Genomic DNA, 16,986 nt, shown 5'->3' with positions numbered 1-16,986 from the left:
ACTGATGCAAGTCTGTTCTCTGCTGAGTGAAAAAAGATGTATTATTCAGAATTCAAAAAATGCCAAAGTTTATCAGCCTTTCAGAAAATCCTGGCGTTTTTGGTCTTGCGTTGCATCTCAGTACATATCTCATCAAATCAGTGATCCAGGATTATAGCGTTCTGGATAAAGGAGTGCTTACAGAGAGTGTGGGCTTCAGGTTGTTTACAGCATTTGCAGACCTGTCATGTCCACTAGACTGGCCAAATCTAGTCTCTTTCCAGAGGCAATAGTGATAGATTATCTGCCCTTAGGAAGGCATAATTCACCATTGTTCTTCTCCACTCTGTGGACTGGCAATTAAGTTTGTAATTGCTGCAGGTTATTTAAGTGCGACTGACAGACTTACATATGATTTTTTTTTTCTGATTAAATGAATTTTCCTTTGTCAGTCACAGCTATTAGTCTTCTCTGCCCTCTGTCGTGGTGTTTAAACAGTTTTAATTCAGAAATATGGTCACAATGTTTGCTTTACATCTAATTACAACTTGAAAAGTCAAACAAATGTCTGTCATCCATGTTGTTACTTAAACCATTTTTAATTTTAATGTCATCATTTATATGTTTGGAGAGGTGATAACTGAACCAGCATGAAGAGATTGTTGTCTGTTAGCATACTCATGGGTGGTGTACATACAATTTCTGCTGTTTTAGTTTGTACAGACCTTAATTGTGTTTGATATTTAATTTGCATTGCTCGTGGTTTTAATGTGTTAAAGACATTCTAATAAAATGGGATTAATTAAGTGCTTTCACCAGTACCACTGCTTTTACTATTCTTTTTCTGTTCTGCAGTAATTATGTTACAATTGCAGTAGCACAACTCAGCAGTGACAGTAATGTATGCAAATAGGTTATTAAACTTTAATTAATTGACCTTTCCTAAGTCCTGCCCCTTTTTTGCTCTGTGCATCAATTACAGTTGAGCAAGCTTGGTACCCCGTGGAACCACGGTCAACTTTGTCCTTTCCTATTTCCTATACTTAGATATGCTATGTGCTAGGCTCCTCAGTGATGAAGATGGTTAAAAGATATTACTGGAAATGTTGCCGTGAAAAGTCACATCTTAATTTAGTTCATGTTAGCTAACTAGCAAGCTAATCTACGTTAATATTTACCTTGCCAGTTACATCTGATAACTAATGTTAGCAAGATTAGGGGCATAACAAGATTAGTTATCAGATTAAGATTAGTTACATCTGATTAGTTATCAGATATAACTAAGATTAGCTAGCTAATCTATATCAGTCAATGGTTAGCCAGTTACATCTGTTAGCTAATGGTAGCAAGACACTAGCGAAGTAACAAGCTAATCTACATCAATCATTAGTTAGCTAGTTAGCTAGCATTTTGCTAACAGTAGCAACATTTTTTTTTTTTTTTACCAGTTTAAGTGTTTATTTTCCAACATAGACAAGCATAGCACATATCATATCTGTTGTTATATAAGTGCAGGAAAGAGGAAAAGAGGAAAAGTTGCTCAAGTGTTATTGGAGACAGAGTAAAAAGAGCCAGGACTTAGGAAGGGTTAATTGTTTTAATGATTACATTTAAGGTACGGTCTTAAGATTTTACAGTAACACTTATACCACTGTCTTTTATAGTGCAAAGAATTAAAACAAATTAATTAATGATGGATGCTTTGAGACTGAAAGTTGCCTCAAAACAAGTAAACGGTGATAGCACAAGTGTGCTTTTTTTCCCCTTGTAGTGTATTCTGGTGTGTGTCAGTACTGGTCTCATGTGACACACTCCCGCTTTGTGTAAGATAAAGGGCTTGTCTGTGGTGGTTTCTATACTGTTCCCTCTAGCATCTCATCAGATATCCCAGTGAGTAGCATCAGGGTGCATTTACTGTCATATAAAACAACCAGTCCCCTGCCAGTTTGGTACAAAACGATTCCATAAACAAAGATATAAGCTGCAAAGTCTGCCCTAGTAAAAGGCCTTATGGGAAAAATGACACCTTACAAGCAATTTACACTCCTGTCCATTGAGAGTTCACCTCCTCTTTTTCACTCTCCCTCTTGCTTTGCCTTTCTCTCTCTCTGTCCTTCCACCCCATTATGTTACAACATCATATTCATTACAATGCTAAGTGATATGTAATCATTGCCAAATGTAATACAGTGAAGTCATCTGCAGTATTATTAATAATGTGACCTCTTCCCTGTGTCTCTCCCTCTGTATTCTAGTTGAGAAAGGCAGTGATGGACCACATCTCAGACTCTTTCCTGGAGACCAACGTCCCTCTGTTGGTGCTCATCGAAGCGGCTAAGAGTGGAAACGAGAAGGAGGTCAAGGAGTACGCCCAGGTGTTCCGTGAACATGCTAACAAGCTGGTGGAGGTCAGTCATGAATTATACATGGGGGCACACACATATAGCCACATTTATCTTTTCCTATTCACCAATGCAGGGATTAAAGTTATGTGCAAGATTTGTGCATATGTATGAGCAATGCAGGTCAGCTCACCGTAATGGTGCCTATAATTAAGACTTCAACCAACTTAGAGAGGCATTGATCTCATGATAAAAACTCTCCTCATTAAATTGGAGAAGAAGGCATACGTTTAGATCTAAAGCCCAAATATACATATTAGAAAGATCTATTTTTATTATTTGGTATTATTTCATGGTGGTTAGAGAAACTGTAAGAGCGAATATCTTCTGGAAAACAATGCATGACACTATAAAGAATATATGTAATTAACTTGAAAAAATGTTACACAACACCCCTTTTTGGACACACACACACACACACACACACACACACACACACACACACACACACACACACACACACACACACACATACAAACACACTTTGTCTAGAAATCTGCATTGACCTTGTATGCACAATCTTGCTTCTTGTTTTCACCAGTTGAAAGCCATAGAAAAAGCTTTTCTCCCAGACAGTGGGAAAGGAAATCTTAGGATGACTGAAGGATGATTCAGCCATCATTGACTTCACTGACATTTATTTTAATTGCACAAATAATGCACTTGCCATGCAGCTTGGCATGCAAAGCTTAGAGTTTAGTTTTTGCTTGCACCTGAAAAATAGACCTATGTTTTCTTTTTCTTCTTTGTCATGGTATTAATGCAAGTAACCAATCACCAAAAATTCTGTACCTTTTTCTTAAAGTCTGATTTCAAGACTCCTGGAAAACAGCTCAGTCTTTGACTCACTGATTCACAACCGCATGTACATCGTGTGACAGTGCCTTTTTAGCAATGAATAAATCATGTAAAGAATGTTTCTGTGCACCTGAGATGTCACACATTCTAAATGCTCAATTGAAAACAAGATTTATGAAAATGTGCACCTGCCTGCCATTGAAGCACCTTTCTAAAGGTAAAATAAAATGTCACAGCAACTGTAAATAAAGCTTTCAGGTAGACTGTATGTACTTGGTGGGTAGTTGTTGTTTACCTGTCTGAGGCTACAGGCACTGTGGGTCTGTTTACACACAGATCTGCTGTTGTCTCTTTTGGCTTGGTTTGCAGCAGTGTATGCTATGAAGAAGTCTGGCTCCCACATTGAATGCAAATTTAATCTAAAAAAAACACACTCCCCACAATTGAGATAGAATTCTACAGCTAGATTAAGATACAGCTCATGTTCCTGCCACATACTGCTGACACACTGACCTCTGTATGCCAATAGGACAGATAAATAACACAAAAAATGTCATTCTTTTACTTTACATATTGAAAATGTGCCCTGGCAGATCCAAAACCGAGTAGTGTTTTGTTATTGGATTGACGGAGGATGGGTACATGCAGTCTAAGGTGGGTCACTGCTGTGATGACTGCTCAGAGTTGTGGTCAGAAGATCATTGGTACCTGTCATGGTGACAACCCAAGAAAAACCTGATTCACACCAGTGCTTAAGGTGGACATGAAGCTTAAGGAGGAAGACTATCAGTCTTTGTTGGCCCAGGGCTTTCCTGAATCAGCAGAATAAGCTCAGATGAACTGCAGCCTCTGTGGTGACAGACGTGTGGAAGCAGTTCAGGGAGACCACTGTGGAGGACTTTCAGTTGGGCTCATAGAAGATCTGGCAAACTATTAGATGACTCAGAACAGGGAGTCAGGGCCTTGTCCAGGCTGTTCCCAGCTAGGTAGGATAATTGATGACCTCAAATGGAGATGCTGTCAGGCAGTAAAAGGAACCCTTTGATAAACTCCTGTACCTAAGCCGCATGCCATCTCCCATTTTTAAAAACAAGTATGGTGGGTGTGCTTTAATTACTGGGGCATCACAGTGCTCAGCATACTGGTTCTGGAAGGATACTGACAGAGACATGGAAGTTTGCCGAATCCAGTCTGCATATGTTTTATTGACCTGGAGAAGGCTTATGACTATGGTACTTGGAGCATTTTGGGCAAGGACTGTGGAAATATGGGGATGTCATGACTGTTACTAGGATCCATCTAGTCCTTTTAGCTCTGGCCCCACGGGCCATGAAGTCCCTAAATTTGGTGGCCCAAATGCAAATTTATGTAAAAACAGTATGGGAAACAGCATGGAAACTGGCAGCACACGCCACAGAACAATATGTCCTTGAGTGTGCAACGTTCTAGCCACTCCTGCTTCCATTCATTATTAATTTTTTGTGGCAGTTTTGTTTTTTTCATATTTGGCCTGTTGTGTTTCTGGTTCTTCTGTAAGTATTGCATTAACAGTTTGTGTAGGCTTAGTAAACCCATACTTCAGTAGCCCCAACATATCGGTAGCTAGCTGGTAATGAAAGCTGTTTCCTGTTTATCATAGAATGTTGAATTCAAAGGTACAAAGGAATCTGGATGTCAGACTGTAACATGCTGGCAAAGTGCTCACAATATGGGGATAAAACTTGGGGGCCACCCACATATAGTTGAATATTTGAATATTTGGTGGCCACAGCATAACCTCTGGACATGGTTAAAGTGAAACCCTGCCTTGTATAACTAAATTGACTATAGACTATCCCTATTCAACTCAGTGTTTGGCAGCTGTGAGAGACTGACATCTATCATTGCAAACGTGCTGACTACTTATCGGTCACAGGCACAGGCCATCTTCACAAACCATGAAGAGCTGATATGGAGGAAGAGATGTTGTGTTACTCAGGGCAGCTTTGTACTCTTTTCAGCTTATACTCAAATGGGGTTTGGCACATTCTCTTAAGGTTTCTTGTTTTCATGAGGGTGGGGTGGGAGGTCCAGTGATAAATTCCTCTGCCCTTTGGTGGGCGTTCACTTTTGTTCTCAGGGCCCTTTTAAAGGAGCCTTTAGAAGCCTTTATGTGGGTGTCTCTTAACATACCATCACTTAAAACAGCACTGCTGCTTCCTTTGACATCAGCTGAGAGAGTGAGTGATTTGTGTGCCCTTTTGGTCTGCCCCAGCTGTTTGCTGATGAGGGAGGATCTGACTGATGCTACGATCAAAATCTGTCCTTTGCATTCAACTTTGTTTGCCCAAGGACATTTAAGGTTGATGTATTCTATTATTCTCATGAAGGAAGGGGGGGGGGGCCTTGCTTTCGCCCTGTGCATTTTTTTGATTTGTTCTGTACAGCATATGGCAACAGTGAGGTACACCGCGGTTGTTTGTAGGCTAAGGAGATGGAACATAAGCCTCAGCCCAAGCAGAGACTAGCTCATTGGTTGTGCATGTGGCGTAGTGCAAGCTTGTGTGTGGGCAGACATGAGCCCCTTTGCAGCTATTTTTGCAACATCATACTGTGTATTATTTCATTTATTTTTAAGTGCCACTTATTTGTATATAATAATATTTAGTGTTGTGGTGGAACTGGGCAAAACTGTAAGTCAGTTGGAATATGGTGTATAATTGTTTCTTCACTTTACTGGATGCCTTTTCTCAGCTGTGTTCATCACAAGGGGACCACTTGTCTTTTTCTATATGAATATGTGGCAACAAAATCAAATATTTATTATTTATTTATTAGTTTAAAAACAAAAAAACAAAACAGGTGGTGGGTAAAAATGGTTTTAAAAGCTCTGTCTTACACGTATCTGTTCTTGGTGTTGGACACCATTCATAACCTTGTTTATAGGGAGCTGAGTGGCAACGATATACAGAGTTGTTACTAAATAGAGAAATAAGTTTTAAGGTGTTGGGGTACCACTGAAACTGTCTCAGAGTCAGTCAGGTCTTGTAGGTTCATATTAACAAGTTGTAATACTCCTTTGTTCCCCTCATGCTTGTCTGGTTCGCCTGTTGCATGGTGGTTCCCAGTTAGCTGAGCTGCTAATATTAATATCAGTGTCACGGTTGGGGTTGGAGTACTGTAAATTGACCTCACTAAACTAATAGAGGTCTCTAAAGCATATGTGAAATACAACAAGCTCAACGGTCAAAGGCGAAGCCCGCATGTGAGTCCTCGGTTCATGAGTCAATGAAGACTTATTAAAAGAGACATGTTGCTGCCCCCTGCCCTTTAGTAAGTTAGAGCTCCGGAGGGTTAAACAGGTTTGTCATACTGTAACTGGCAGAGCAGTGCATGCATACAAATTTCGGTTTCATGAGATGATGAGGAGCTTCGTCAATCATGTCCTATTAGAGGATTCCAGCTGTGATCGTAGAGCTACGATTATACTGTCTTTTTGGCCAAGTGATGGAAATCAGTAATCAGTGTGGTTGGACATGAACTAAGTTGTCATATATTAAAAATTAAATTCTATTAGACAAACTTATTACAGGAGCTTCTGGAATCATGATTACTAGGGGTTCATCTCATTAGAGTTTTTTATACTTTAATACAGTAGATTCACAAAAGAAGTATTAAATTTAATTGCAGCTTCGATCGCAAATATGGCAATGATGTAGAGAGAGAAATGATTATTCGCTACCATGAAAATTTCACCAGGTGTTATGTACACTATGTTGCTTTGCGCTATTTGCATTGCACTTGGTGTTTTGGGACATTAAAAAAAAACATGTGAAATGCCACATTTGCATGGGGTTTGTGCATCCCAAACCAGATTTCTACAGATGCGTCTCAGTCTATACTCTGGCTGATTCCAAAGTGTCCTTTGCATCACTGGTATCGCAACACACAACAATATCAAATCCACAATGACAGAAGTGTTTCAGAGTGGCTGAGCTGACGCTGAAATAAATTGCCTTATTACTGGCACTTTAGGGGGAGACTTCTGCACACAGGTTTGACAGCATGATTGTTTGGAGGGTGTCACCAGCGTACGTAGTTACTGACACCTACATCATTGCCACAGCAGCTCGTACAGATAAGTTGGTGATGTCTGGATAAATCTGATCTGATCTGATCACTTTCATATAACAGTGTGGACATCCAGTCTTAAAGGTTTAATTTTAGAAAACAAATCTGATTCGCCTGCAGTCTAAACAAAGTTTTGGATGTGTCATCTAAAAATTAGATGGGTCAAAATTCAGGAAAGCACAAACATTGTGATAGAAACCGCCATTTCTTCTGTCCCAATATGCTGTTGTTATTGTTACAAGGTTTTTTTTTGTTTTGTTTTTTCAATATGTCATAATGTTTAGAGCACTACTTTTATCTAAGTAATTTTTACACAAGTACTTAATTTGAATATCATAATGTTATAATGTTATATTATATTATACATTGAAAATATATTCTTAATAATCTAGTTCTGCGAATTGCAGTAAGTTTAACACATGAAGAAACATGAACACAGTGTCATTGTAATTTAAGATTATTCCTTTCAACTGTAGGATATTTTTTTATATCTTATTTAAGCTATAAATTTACAGAAGACTTTTTTAGTTTCTGATTGTTCAGTGTCACCCAGTTAAAGGGTGTGTTGTGGGGTCGATATCATAAAACTTAGTTTAGCCACAGAAGTACAGAATGAGTATGTGGAAATATATTTCATAATTAATTGTATGCCAGTATTAAATCAACTTGATGCTTTGAAGGCACAACAACTGCAATAGAGGTGAAAAGAGGTGAAATGCAGAATCGTATCCTTTTGTCAGGGTGAACATGAACATTACTGCTCCTTGCTAGCTAAATAGCTAATACACTCAAGGCTATCCTATATACTTGGCAATATCATTGTCATTGCTGTCATAATCATTATTCGCGCCTTCCCAGACACAGTCATCATAACCACCACCATCGCAATCCTCTAATATATTAGGCTAATTAACATCCCGATCAATGTCACTGCAGTCATCTCCCTGATGTCAGGGACGAACTGTCTTAAGCCATTATCCTGGAGTTTCGACATGATCAGCAGTATCAAAATAAAAAAGTGCCCCTCTCCATGTCTATTTTGTTTTCATTAGATTTTGTTCCATTTGGCTCCACAATATTCAGTATCTCTCTGTTCTCCACCATTGTTCTGAGCTCACCTCAGCATAGAGCCAAGTTCACCCTGAGGGCTCTCCTAATCACATCACACTCATTATACCATCTTGACCAGCGACATGAAACCACTAATTATTAAGCTAGGTATATCATTGGCTTAAAGACATGTCATGAATCTGTGAAATTTAATCAAATGAACCTGCGATAGTGAGGGAAATGTTATCTAAGACTCCCAAATTAAATTGTGGCATTAGTATTGGCAATATCTACTTGTTTAGCTCTGTATTCATACAAATATTTGCACACTCAACATGTACACACACTATGTTTGTATTCACTTACAGCCTTTCACATGAATACAGTTATACAGTACAGTCACACATTTACACACATGCTAATTTGTTCTCTAATCCCACAGTGCAAGGTGGCATTTTGGCAGATAAAAGACTCTTGTACTGCACTGGTAATGCCCTTAATATATGACTTCTGACAATGTTTATTTCTTTGGAATTATGATATTTTAACTGAACTGAACAATTTCAGCTGTTTCCATTTGCAGAGGACAGTCACTAAGAAGTGGGCTAGTTATATTAAATGCAAGTAAACAGAGAGCATACAACAGAGCTAGTGTGATCCAGTGTTTGAGAGGTAAAATTGTACATATCCTTGTATCAGTGGTTCATTAACACAGGATTTGCAAAAAAATCTTTAATGGAAAGTATCTAATATTGACCCATCATCAATCCAGATGTTTTTCAAAGATTGAAAGACACAACAGCAAAAATAAATTCCCTCTTTTTAATCCAAGCCCACAAATACAAGCACCCAGTATTTCATATGTGAAATTAACTGAGACATACTCTTGTAAAGCTTCATTGTTGAGGCTCAAAAAAAGTTCCATCTTCCTTTTTTACATTCATAACTTCTATATAGCCTGTCCTTTATTGAATCATCCATTTCCCATGTTTTAAAGTGTAGTCTAGATCATTTGGCTGAGAAGTATCACAGCAATTATCAATATTTCAAGTCAACTGCTCAATTCTGGACACTATTAATGGAGATGGTATTCATTTTCCCAAGATGAGTGAGAAATTATAACCTAAAATTATTTAAATGATTTGTTACAGCAATATTATAGGTTGAACTTAATTAAACTTTGAATATCCTGGTCTGTGGAAATGTTCCATGATTGAAGGATTAAATATAAAAAAAAAATAAGAATTATGTATATATATATATAGTTGTTATGTTATTGCTCAGCCAAATCTACAAGCATAACAAATTATCCACAACAGAAACAATGACATAAAACACTAACAAGAGTTACAATCCATTTATTCTCATCTAATGGTTCCCACGTTGCTTCTAGTTCCCATTAATTAATTAAGTTTACAAAATCAAGAATGTAACCTCAGGAGTCCAGACTTCTCATCAACACAGTTCATTTTTGTCACACCCCATTTAACTCTCATGTGCTCACATGGATAAGGGAGTAGCACATAAAGTCCCCTGACCATCATAACACAAGTACTTGCACACAGATAAGTGACAATGCTCATAAGCTACTGTTCATCACCACTGTATAATTCACCATTTGCATGCAGTTACTTTGAGAGCCTGGAGACTTTTATTGTAGCTAAGGATTGGTCTGAAGCAGTGTATTTAATTATTGATGAATTCTGGGAAGGAATGTACAGTAGAATTAGTAAAGTACAGTTTTCCTCCAAGAAAAAATGTTAAGTTAATGTTAAATGTTGTTGATTTTTAGAATGCCATTTCATGATTCTTTTTGCCTTTGTTCAAGTTTAATGCTTTGTGTCATTTGTTCATCGTATGATGCTTTTAGGATGGATGTATTGTATGTAATATCATGTGCAGAGGGCAATAATCTAAATAAAGCCCAACTAAAACCCCATTTACACCTTACACCTTGTATGAAAATGCATCTTATATGAAATCCGTTTTCAGACATACTATCCAGATGGGGAAAAAAGCTTGTTAGGTATAAATGCGTTCTGATGGGTATGTGATAGAATCTGCCTGCCCCATCTGAAGGCAGTCTTTCGTGAATTGTGTTTGAATATGAGGCTGGGTAAACACTGCAATCTTGGCCTAACCTAAATAAATATATATGACGTGACACTGTGAAAGAGACGTGGCAATATCTTTGGTCGTGGCTCCAAAATAGTGGTCCTATGATGCGCTGTGAAAAAGTTTCAAAGATGGCTGTTGTCACAGTCTTGCAACCAAAGATTGCCTGGGAAAAACTTATGACAGTGTCAGAAATTTAAGATAACTATCTCAAAATGTGACTACTGTCTACTAACCAACCAACAGGAATACAGCATGAAATTGAACATATGTTTGTGAATGCTAAAATATACTTAACATAATGTCAAGCTCTGCAAAATTGGCATCCCACATCGGCCTCTTTTCTCTAGATATGACCAGGTTCATGTTCTTCTCCTCTTCCTCTTGTGTAGATTTTTTTCCATACACATAAATATTATTATTGCCAGGGCTCAGTTCAAGGTTCGCTTCATTGTTAGACACTGTAGTAGCACAGATGGATGATGTACACTGATGATGCTAGCTGATGACATTTTTTTCTTGACTTGCATCATTGCATACGATTCAGTAGGTTTGATCATCGTACAGTAGTACAGTACATCAAACTCGTTAAGTTTGATATACTGTAGTACATCAAACTAAATATTATATGTTTATTAGATCCATGTCACACTGTTTGGCTTGTAATAAACTAAATAAGAAATGCTGGAATCTCACAGACTGTAGGCACCATGAGGTAGGTGTAAAAACAATCTGTGCAATGTGCTGGCATTTCTTAACAACATAACATAGACACAGATAGTTTTTAGCTCCAGAAAACATAGGTTCTTGTTCAAATTTAGAAAGCGAGTAAGTGAAAAGGCTGAAAGAGACATACCTATAATTAGAGACCACATGTATATTCCTAATAACACATCTTTTCTTGACATGAACTTCTGTCCAGCATGCAGTTCTTATTTGGATTTGCGTGCCTCTGTAAACTTTCCATCAACTCAAATTACTCATGTGCAGGTTTTGCTTTGGAGAACAGACATCTGATCTAAATGAGGATTACAGAAATGCATTACAAATTCCAGGTGTAAATTATCTGGATAATGTCTCTAAATACAGATCGCATTTTAATCACAGGTGTAAATCCAAATACAGTTCAAACATAAATTAATGGTGCAAAAACAAATACTTGATGTCACCTTGATGGACCTTTGCAAGAACTGACTTTTACTCCTCTACAACCATAAATCCACTTCTCTATTGAGCTGTATGTCTATACATATTTGTAACCAATTTCTGTCTCATTGAACTCCATTCAGCATGAATGTATAATCACCATTCTACAGTTTTTACTTCCTCATATCTGCCTCTTTCATTGAGACTTCAGGCCGAGCTCTCCATTAAATTAGGCTGCCCACACAGATATGCTCTTGTTAATTCAAACACAAGATGAATATCCAATCTTTTAAAGTTACCATGGTCCCTTTTTATTGCCACTGCAGTGGGAATGTATACGTGCCAGCAATTCTTGGACATCTAAAGGACGTTACGCTCCATCACTATTCTAATGTCAGAGGGAGGTTTTCCTCTGACCTTGACTCCATCGTCGAGCCTTTCTCTGAACAGCTGTGGTGCTATGAAGGACACTTCACACTTCTTCTTCCTTTATCTGCTTTATCTCTAACAAGGCCCTATCTCTGCAATGCTTTCTCGGATCCAGAGCAGAACTGCTTAATCGGTAGACAAGTCTTTATTGTACATGTGTGCGATGTGTTCTGCTTGACGAGGCTGCTTGACTCCTTTTATTATTCTTTGTAAGCTCTATTGTGTATTGTCTTTGCAAGTTGTTTTGATTATGATTAACCCCCCTTGTAGTGCTTTTGTACTTGCATTTATTTGAAAATTTGTGAATCCATCACTACCCTACTTTGTAGTCTTTTACTTAAGCCCTTCTCTTAATTTACTTTTCATTTTTTATACCTTATACATATATACCTATGTTCTTCATTAGTAATATGTGTTTTTTTTTGTGACAAATGCTGCAATAAAAGCTTAATCCACATTTGCTGTGAATACACTAATTAGTTACAGCAAATATATATCCTCTTCAGGATTAGAGTATGTCTTGTCTTTGGTCATAGAGCTTTCTCCTCACATAGCTACATTAAGCTTGGTTGCTCACTTTGCCTTCATCAGTTCATTAGCTTTTCCTACTTTGGATTTACAGCAGTGACCTTACTTTTGACATGAGCAGAGTCAAGGGGAAAGACATACCTTTAGTGATTATGCATAATCAATACATAGTTGAATGTAACCAATATTGAATTGGCCTTCAGGGCTCAGCGACATGAGACAGACTGCAGCACTAAATATTATTCTGGGGGCCACTGCATTAAACACTTTACTGGACAGTTAACTGGGAAGTGGATGGATCACTGTTGGAACAGGTCTATTTGTGATGACCCGGACCTTTGGGCCAGCATTAATCCTCTCTTTTCATTCAAAGTTATTAGCCTCAATGGAGATCTGCCTCTGGAAGATGGAGCCACTGAAGTGCATAGAAAAATACATCACACTCCACCTAATCCACCTAAGGTATCCTCCTTATTTTTAGTTGAGATCATGGCCAGACAAAATGTCAGAAAGAAAAGAAGGCAGGCAAAAGTTGTCTCACTGCAACAGATTTCTGTCATTTGGATTGTTGCAAAAAAAAAAAAAAAAAGCCTGTGAGTGATTGCAAATCTGCACAGATTGCCTTCATAAATCATTTACTTTCATTTTCCTTTGCTTATTTTAAGATCTTATTAAATGGCATAGAGTGCAGACATCACCATATAATGTGAACAAACAATGGAATGGATCACACCAGGAAAACCAGGATCTTTTCTTTCTTATTTACATCCACATCTCATCAACACATATCTACATAAATTTAAAATGGATATACAGTGTCAGTTTTGTCAGTGACAATTTTGGCTTTAAATTAACTGTAATATCCTTTAATTTCAGGACTAAATTGTGATGACGAAACACTATGCTGTTCAGGCTGATCACAGTGGACAGCCATCTCAAAGACGATAAAACAGAAGTAAAAAAGAGAAGAGGTGACCTTTGAACACTTTTTTACATTCAAACCAAAGAAAAAGAGTTTTTCTCTCTCAATTCGGACAGAGCGTCCTATGGATTAAAGATGTGCGGAAAAAAAAAACACAACCAATTTGAAAAGACATCTGAAAACATACAGTTCCCATGTGTCTGTCAACTATGAAGTTAATTGATTCAATAACATGCAGGTTAATTAACTTTTAGGACTAAATATAATGTTAGTGTAAAGTTAGTGTAAAGTTCTGTGTGGATTCATGGCGCACTGCCTTGCTCCGTTAACATATTGTTAATTTGACAAAGCTTAGCTCACAGTACCTACTCCTTCTGAAAGATCATCATTGTGATTTTATATGGCTCATAAATGGACACTAACTCATTCAGCAAACATTTCACATAATTTGGTATTAATTTGACCTCCATGTAAAGTAAATAAAGGTAATGTTTCCAAGATAATGCTAGTCTACCTTAATGATGCAGTTTATACGTTTTAATTAGTGATTTACTCAAATAGAGATTGATGATTATGATTTCATATCATGCTAAATGACTTACGTATGTTATGAGAGAATGTATCAGTAACACAGTCTAAGCCTAGATGACAAAACACAGTTCAAGGTATGCTTACTTGTCATTGGAATTTAGCCAGCCAGCAGAAATATCCTTCAGCACAATCCATTACAGTGTTATGAAACATGAAACATCCACTGACTAAATCTTGACTAAAACAAAACAAGACTAAAATGTGACTTTAACTAACTAGAATTTTCAAAACGTGGCTAAGACTAAAGAAAAAATTCTTGTCAAAATTAACTCTGTAGATATATAATCCATTGTATTAAGTCGCTAAGCACAGTGCACACCTAGTCTACAGTAACTATCTCAACATGAGTGAAAATGTATGAATCCAAATAAGTATTGCAAATAGAACTGCAATTGTAGAATGAAGTACTGTTATCTGTCTAAGAGTGTGTAACCCTAGGCTTCTTCCCTGTCTTTCATTTAATTTAAGCACCTAGGGGTCACAAGCCAAAGCGGTCAGGAACAAATTTATTCTTTAATAATACTTTGCATCTCACAATCTTATCATGTTTTTGTTCTACGAAAAAAACAGTAATCTGGAAATGAATTATAACTATCAAATAAGTGCAATGGAGTAAATGTTCCCTCTGAAATAAAGTATAACAGTCTCAATGTATACTGAAGTACCAATACTTTAAAGTTGTACCCAAGTACAGCACTTGTAAATGTACTGTTCTACCATTGCAGGCTTTTTTAGCACTCATAGGTTCACCTGACTGCCTGTGCCTTTTTTCTTCCTGAAACCCCTTTCCTTTTTGTGTTCACCTCTAAGTACTTCAAGTTGAAATCATCTCAGTGTTTCAGAGAGACGCTCTACCTATCATTGTTATTTTTTCCTGCACTGTCCAGTCACACTAGAGGAGATGAGAGTTAATGCCATTGTTTACTATGAAAAAAATGGAGGAAAAACACACATTACCACAACAAAGAGAGAAAGGCTGTTTGATAGGGCATGTTGGTGGACACTGAATCTGCCTAGTACTTGAGATGTTTTTGTGTAGGCAAAGTTTTTGTACTTCTTTGTGCCAGTGCTACACTCCCAACAGGCTGATATTAGATGACTTTACCGAGCACTTGTAAGAGCCTCTGAGTGTATTTTTTTGTGCTTATTCCTTCTGCCTCTCAGTGCTTTTCTGCCCATCAAAGATGTCTAGTGGACACTCATCTGAGTTTCTTACACATTGCAGGGCGTGTCAGAACAGAAAGTGTACATTCAATTCCGTCCATTAGGATTCAGCAACAGAATTGTGAAGTGGGACAGTGGCAAGCTCTGAGGAATACTACAAAAAGGATTCTAAAAGTATAGGATATAAAAAAGCACAGCAGGCGCCATCCTCATGAAATGGAAAAAAAAAATGCATGGAGTCTTACTGGTGATTGACCCAAACTGACAAAGAGGATCCTCGGTCAGAGAAGGTCAAGAGACAATAATATGCTGACCATGTCCCTGACATCCTCAGAGACCAGGTGCCATTCTGATATCACTAGATAGTTCTTTGGCTTTAACAAGAAATCTTTCTAAAAATTTAGTACAGCATTTCCTAAAGGTCCAGTGTGTAAGATTTACAGGGATTTATTGGTAGCATGTTGCATAAATGGAATCTAAGACTTAGACATTATTTCATCTGACAATAATAATTGTGTTTGCATTAGCTTAGAATGAGCTAATTGTATCTACAGAGGGCACAGGAATTGGTGTATTATAATGAACTAGATATAGTATGCAAAGATGGCTTCCTATCAGTCCGATGAGAGCTGTTCGACTATGGCATAAAAGATCCTTAATTTTACAACACAGGAGCGGTCAGAGAAGTGCGGGAGAGTTGAAGGGTAGACATGAAGGGAAGTCTGTGACTAGTTAAAAAGTGTCAGTTGATGATAACATGCAACCTGCATCACAAACAAAGACCATGAGATTCCTCAAAGAGCGAGCAGTAATGTAAGGAGTTTTACGATGAACATGAGAGCAACTGAGGCCTCATAACGGGTTGCAGCCCAGATAGGTAGGAAAAGTCTATCTTGTGGAAACATTCACATAGAGCTTCAAGTTTTTAACAGTTTAATTAAGTAATTAATTATTTAATTAATTAAATTAATTAAATGAAGTCATGTTTCCATGCTCCTAACAATTTACCCAAAATAAATACTTTCTTTAAAAACAATCATAAAGGGAATGTGTTTTATCTTTACTTTTCATTTTTCAAACAACATTCATCAGATTATTGGTAGATTTTACGTTTACTTGTATAAAATGAATGTAAAATTATGAAAATATTTTCAACAAATGAAAATAACACAAGCAGCAGCTCTGTTGCCAAGGTTGTTTTCTGTAAAATTGCAGATGGTCATTCTATCTGAATATGGGTAGGTCAGACAACTCTGTATGTATGCAAGTAAGATATGAGAAGTATACAAAATATGCAGCTTGTGTTAGTGTGTGTTGCATATTTAAAGAGTATTTGCATTCGCAAATAAAATGAAAAAGACAAAACTCAAAAAAAAACAACATTAACAACAACAAGACAAGATACTTGTTTTAGACCAACCACAAACCTTTAGAGAGCTTTGTCTTTATCAGTAACATATTAGCACTGTCAGGCAGAAACCTTGTATGTTCAGAACTGTTACTCTTCAGGAAATGAAAAGAAAAAAAAAAACAGTGTTTTTAAACTAACTGAATGCTGCTTAGTCAAAGTTAGAAGCTATTTTTAACAGTTTTCAATAGTTTAGTATTTGTAAATGCTAGGGACAGACATACAGGGTGAACAGTAGCATTGATTTATGAAAAATGTCTAAATATTAAGATACAATCAATAGCAATGATATTAGAATTTATATTGAAAATATGTAAGAAGGTGCAGGAGAAAGTTTACCAGGC

At 37.2% G+C, this 16,986-nt stretch overlaps 1 protein-coding gene across 1 annotated transcript in view; it reads left to right on the top strand.

Moving 5' to 3' along the window:
• The window catches only part of ctnna2 (catenin (cadherin-associated protein), alpha 2), a 391,099-nt gene that overhangs the window by 289,945 nt on the left and 84,168 nt on the right, over positions 1 to 16,986 (top strand). Inside the window, exon 9 of the mRNA XM_084715317.1 lies at positions 2,235 to 2,387. Within this exon, the coding sequence (XP_084571443.1) occupies positions 2,235 to 2,387 (153 nt within the window). The remainder of the gene's footprint in view (positions 1 to 2,234; positions 2,388 to 16,986) is intronic.

Source organism: Lutjanus erythropterus, chromosome 3, assembly GCF_056507025.1.
Source record: "Lutjanus erythropterus isolate fLutEry1 chromosome 3, fLutEry1.hap2, whole genome shotgun sequence".
NCBI classification, from domain to species: Eukaryota; Metazoa; Chordata; class Actinopteri; order Lutjaniformes; family Lutjanidae; genus Lutjanus; species Lutjanus erythropterus.
The sequence above is the reverse complement of the archived record's forward strand: the minus strand, read 5'-3'. Positions and strand labels throughout refer to the sequence as shown.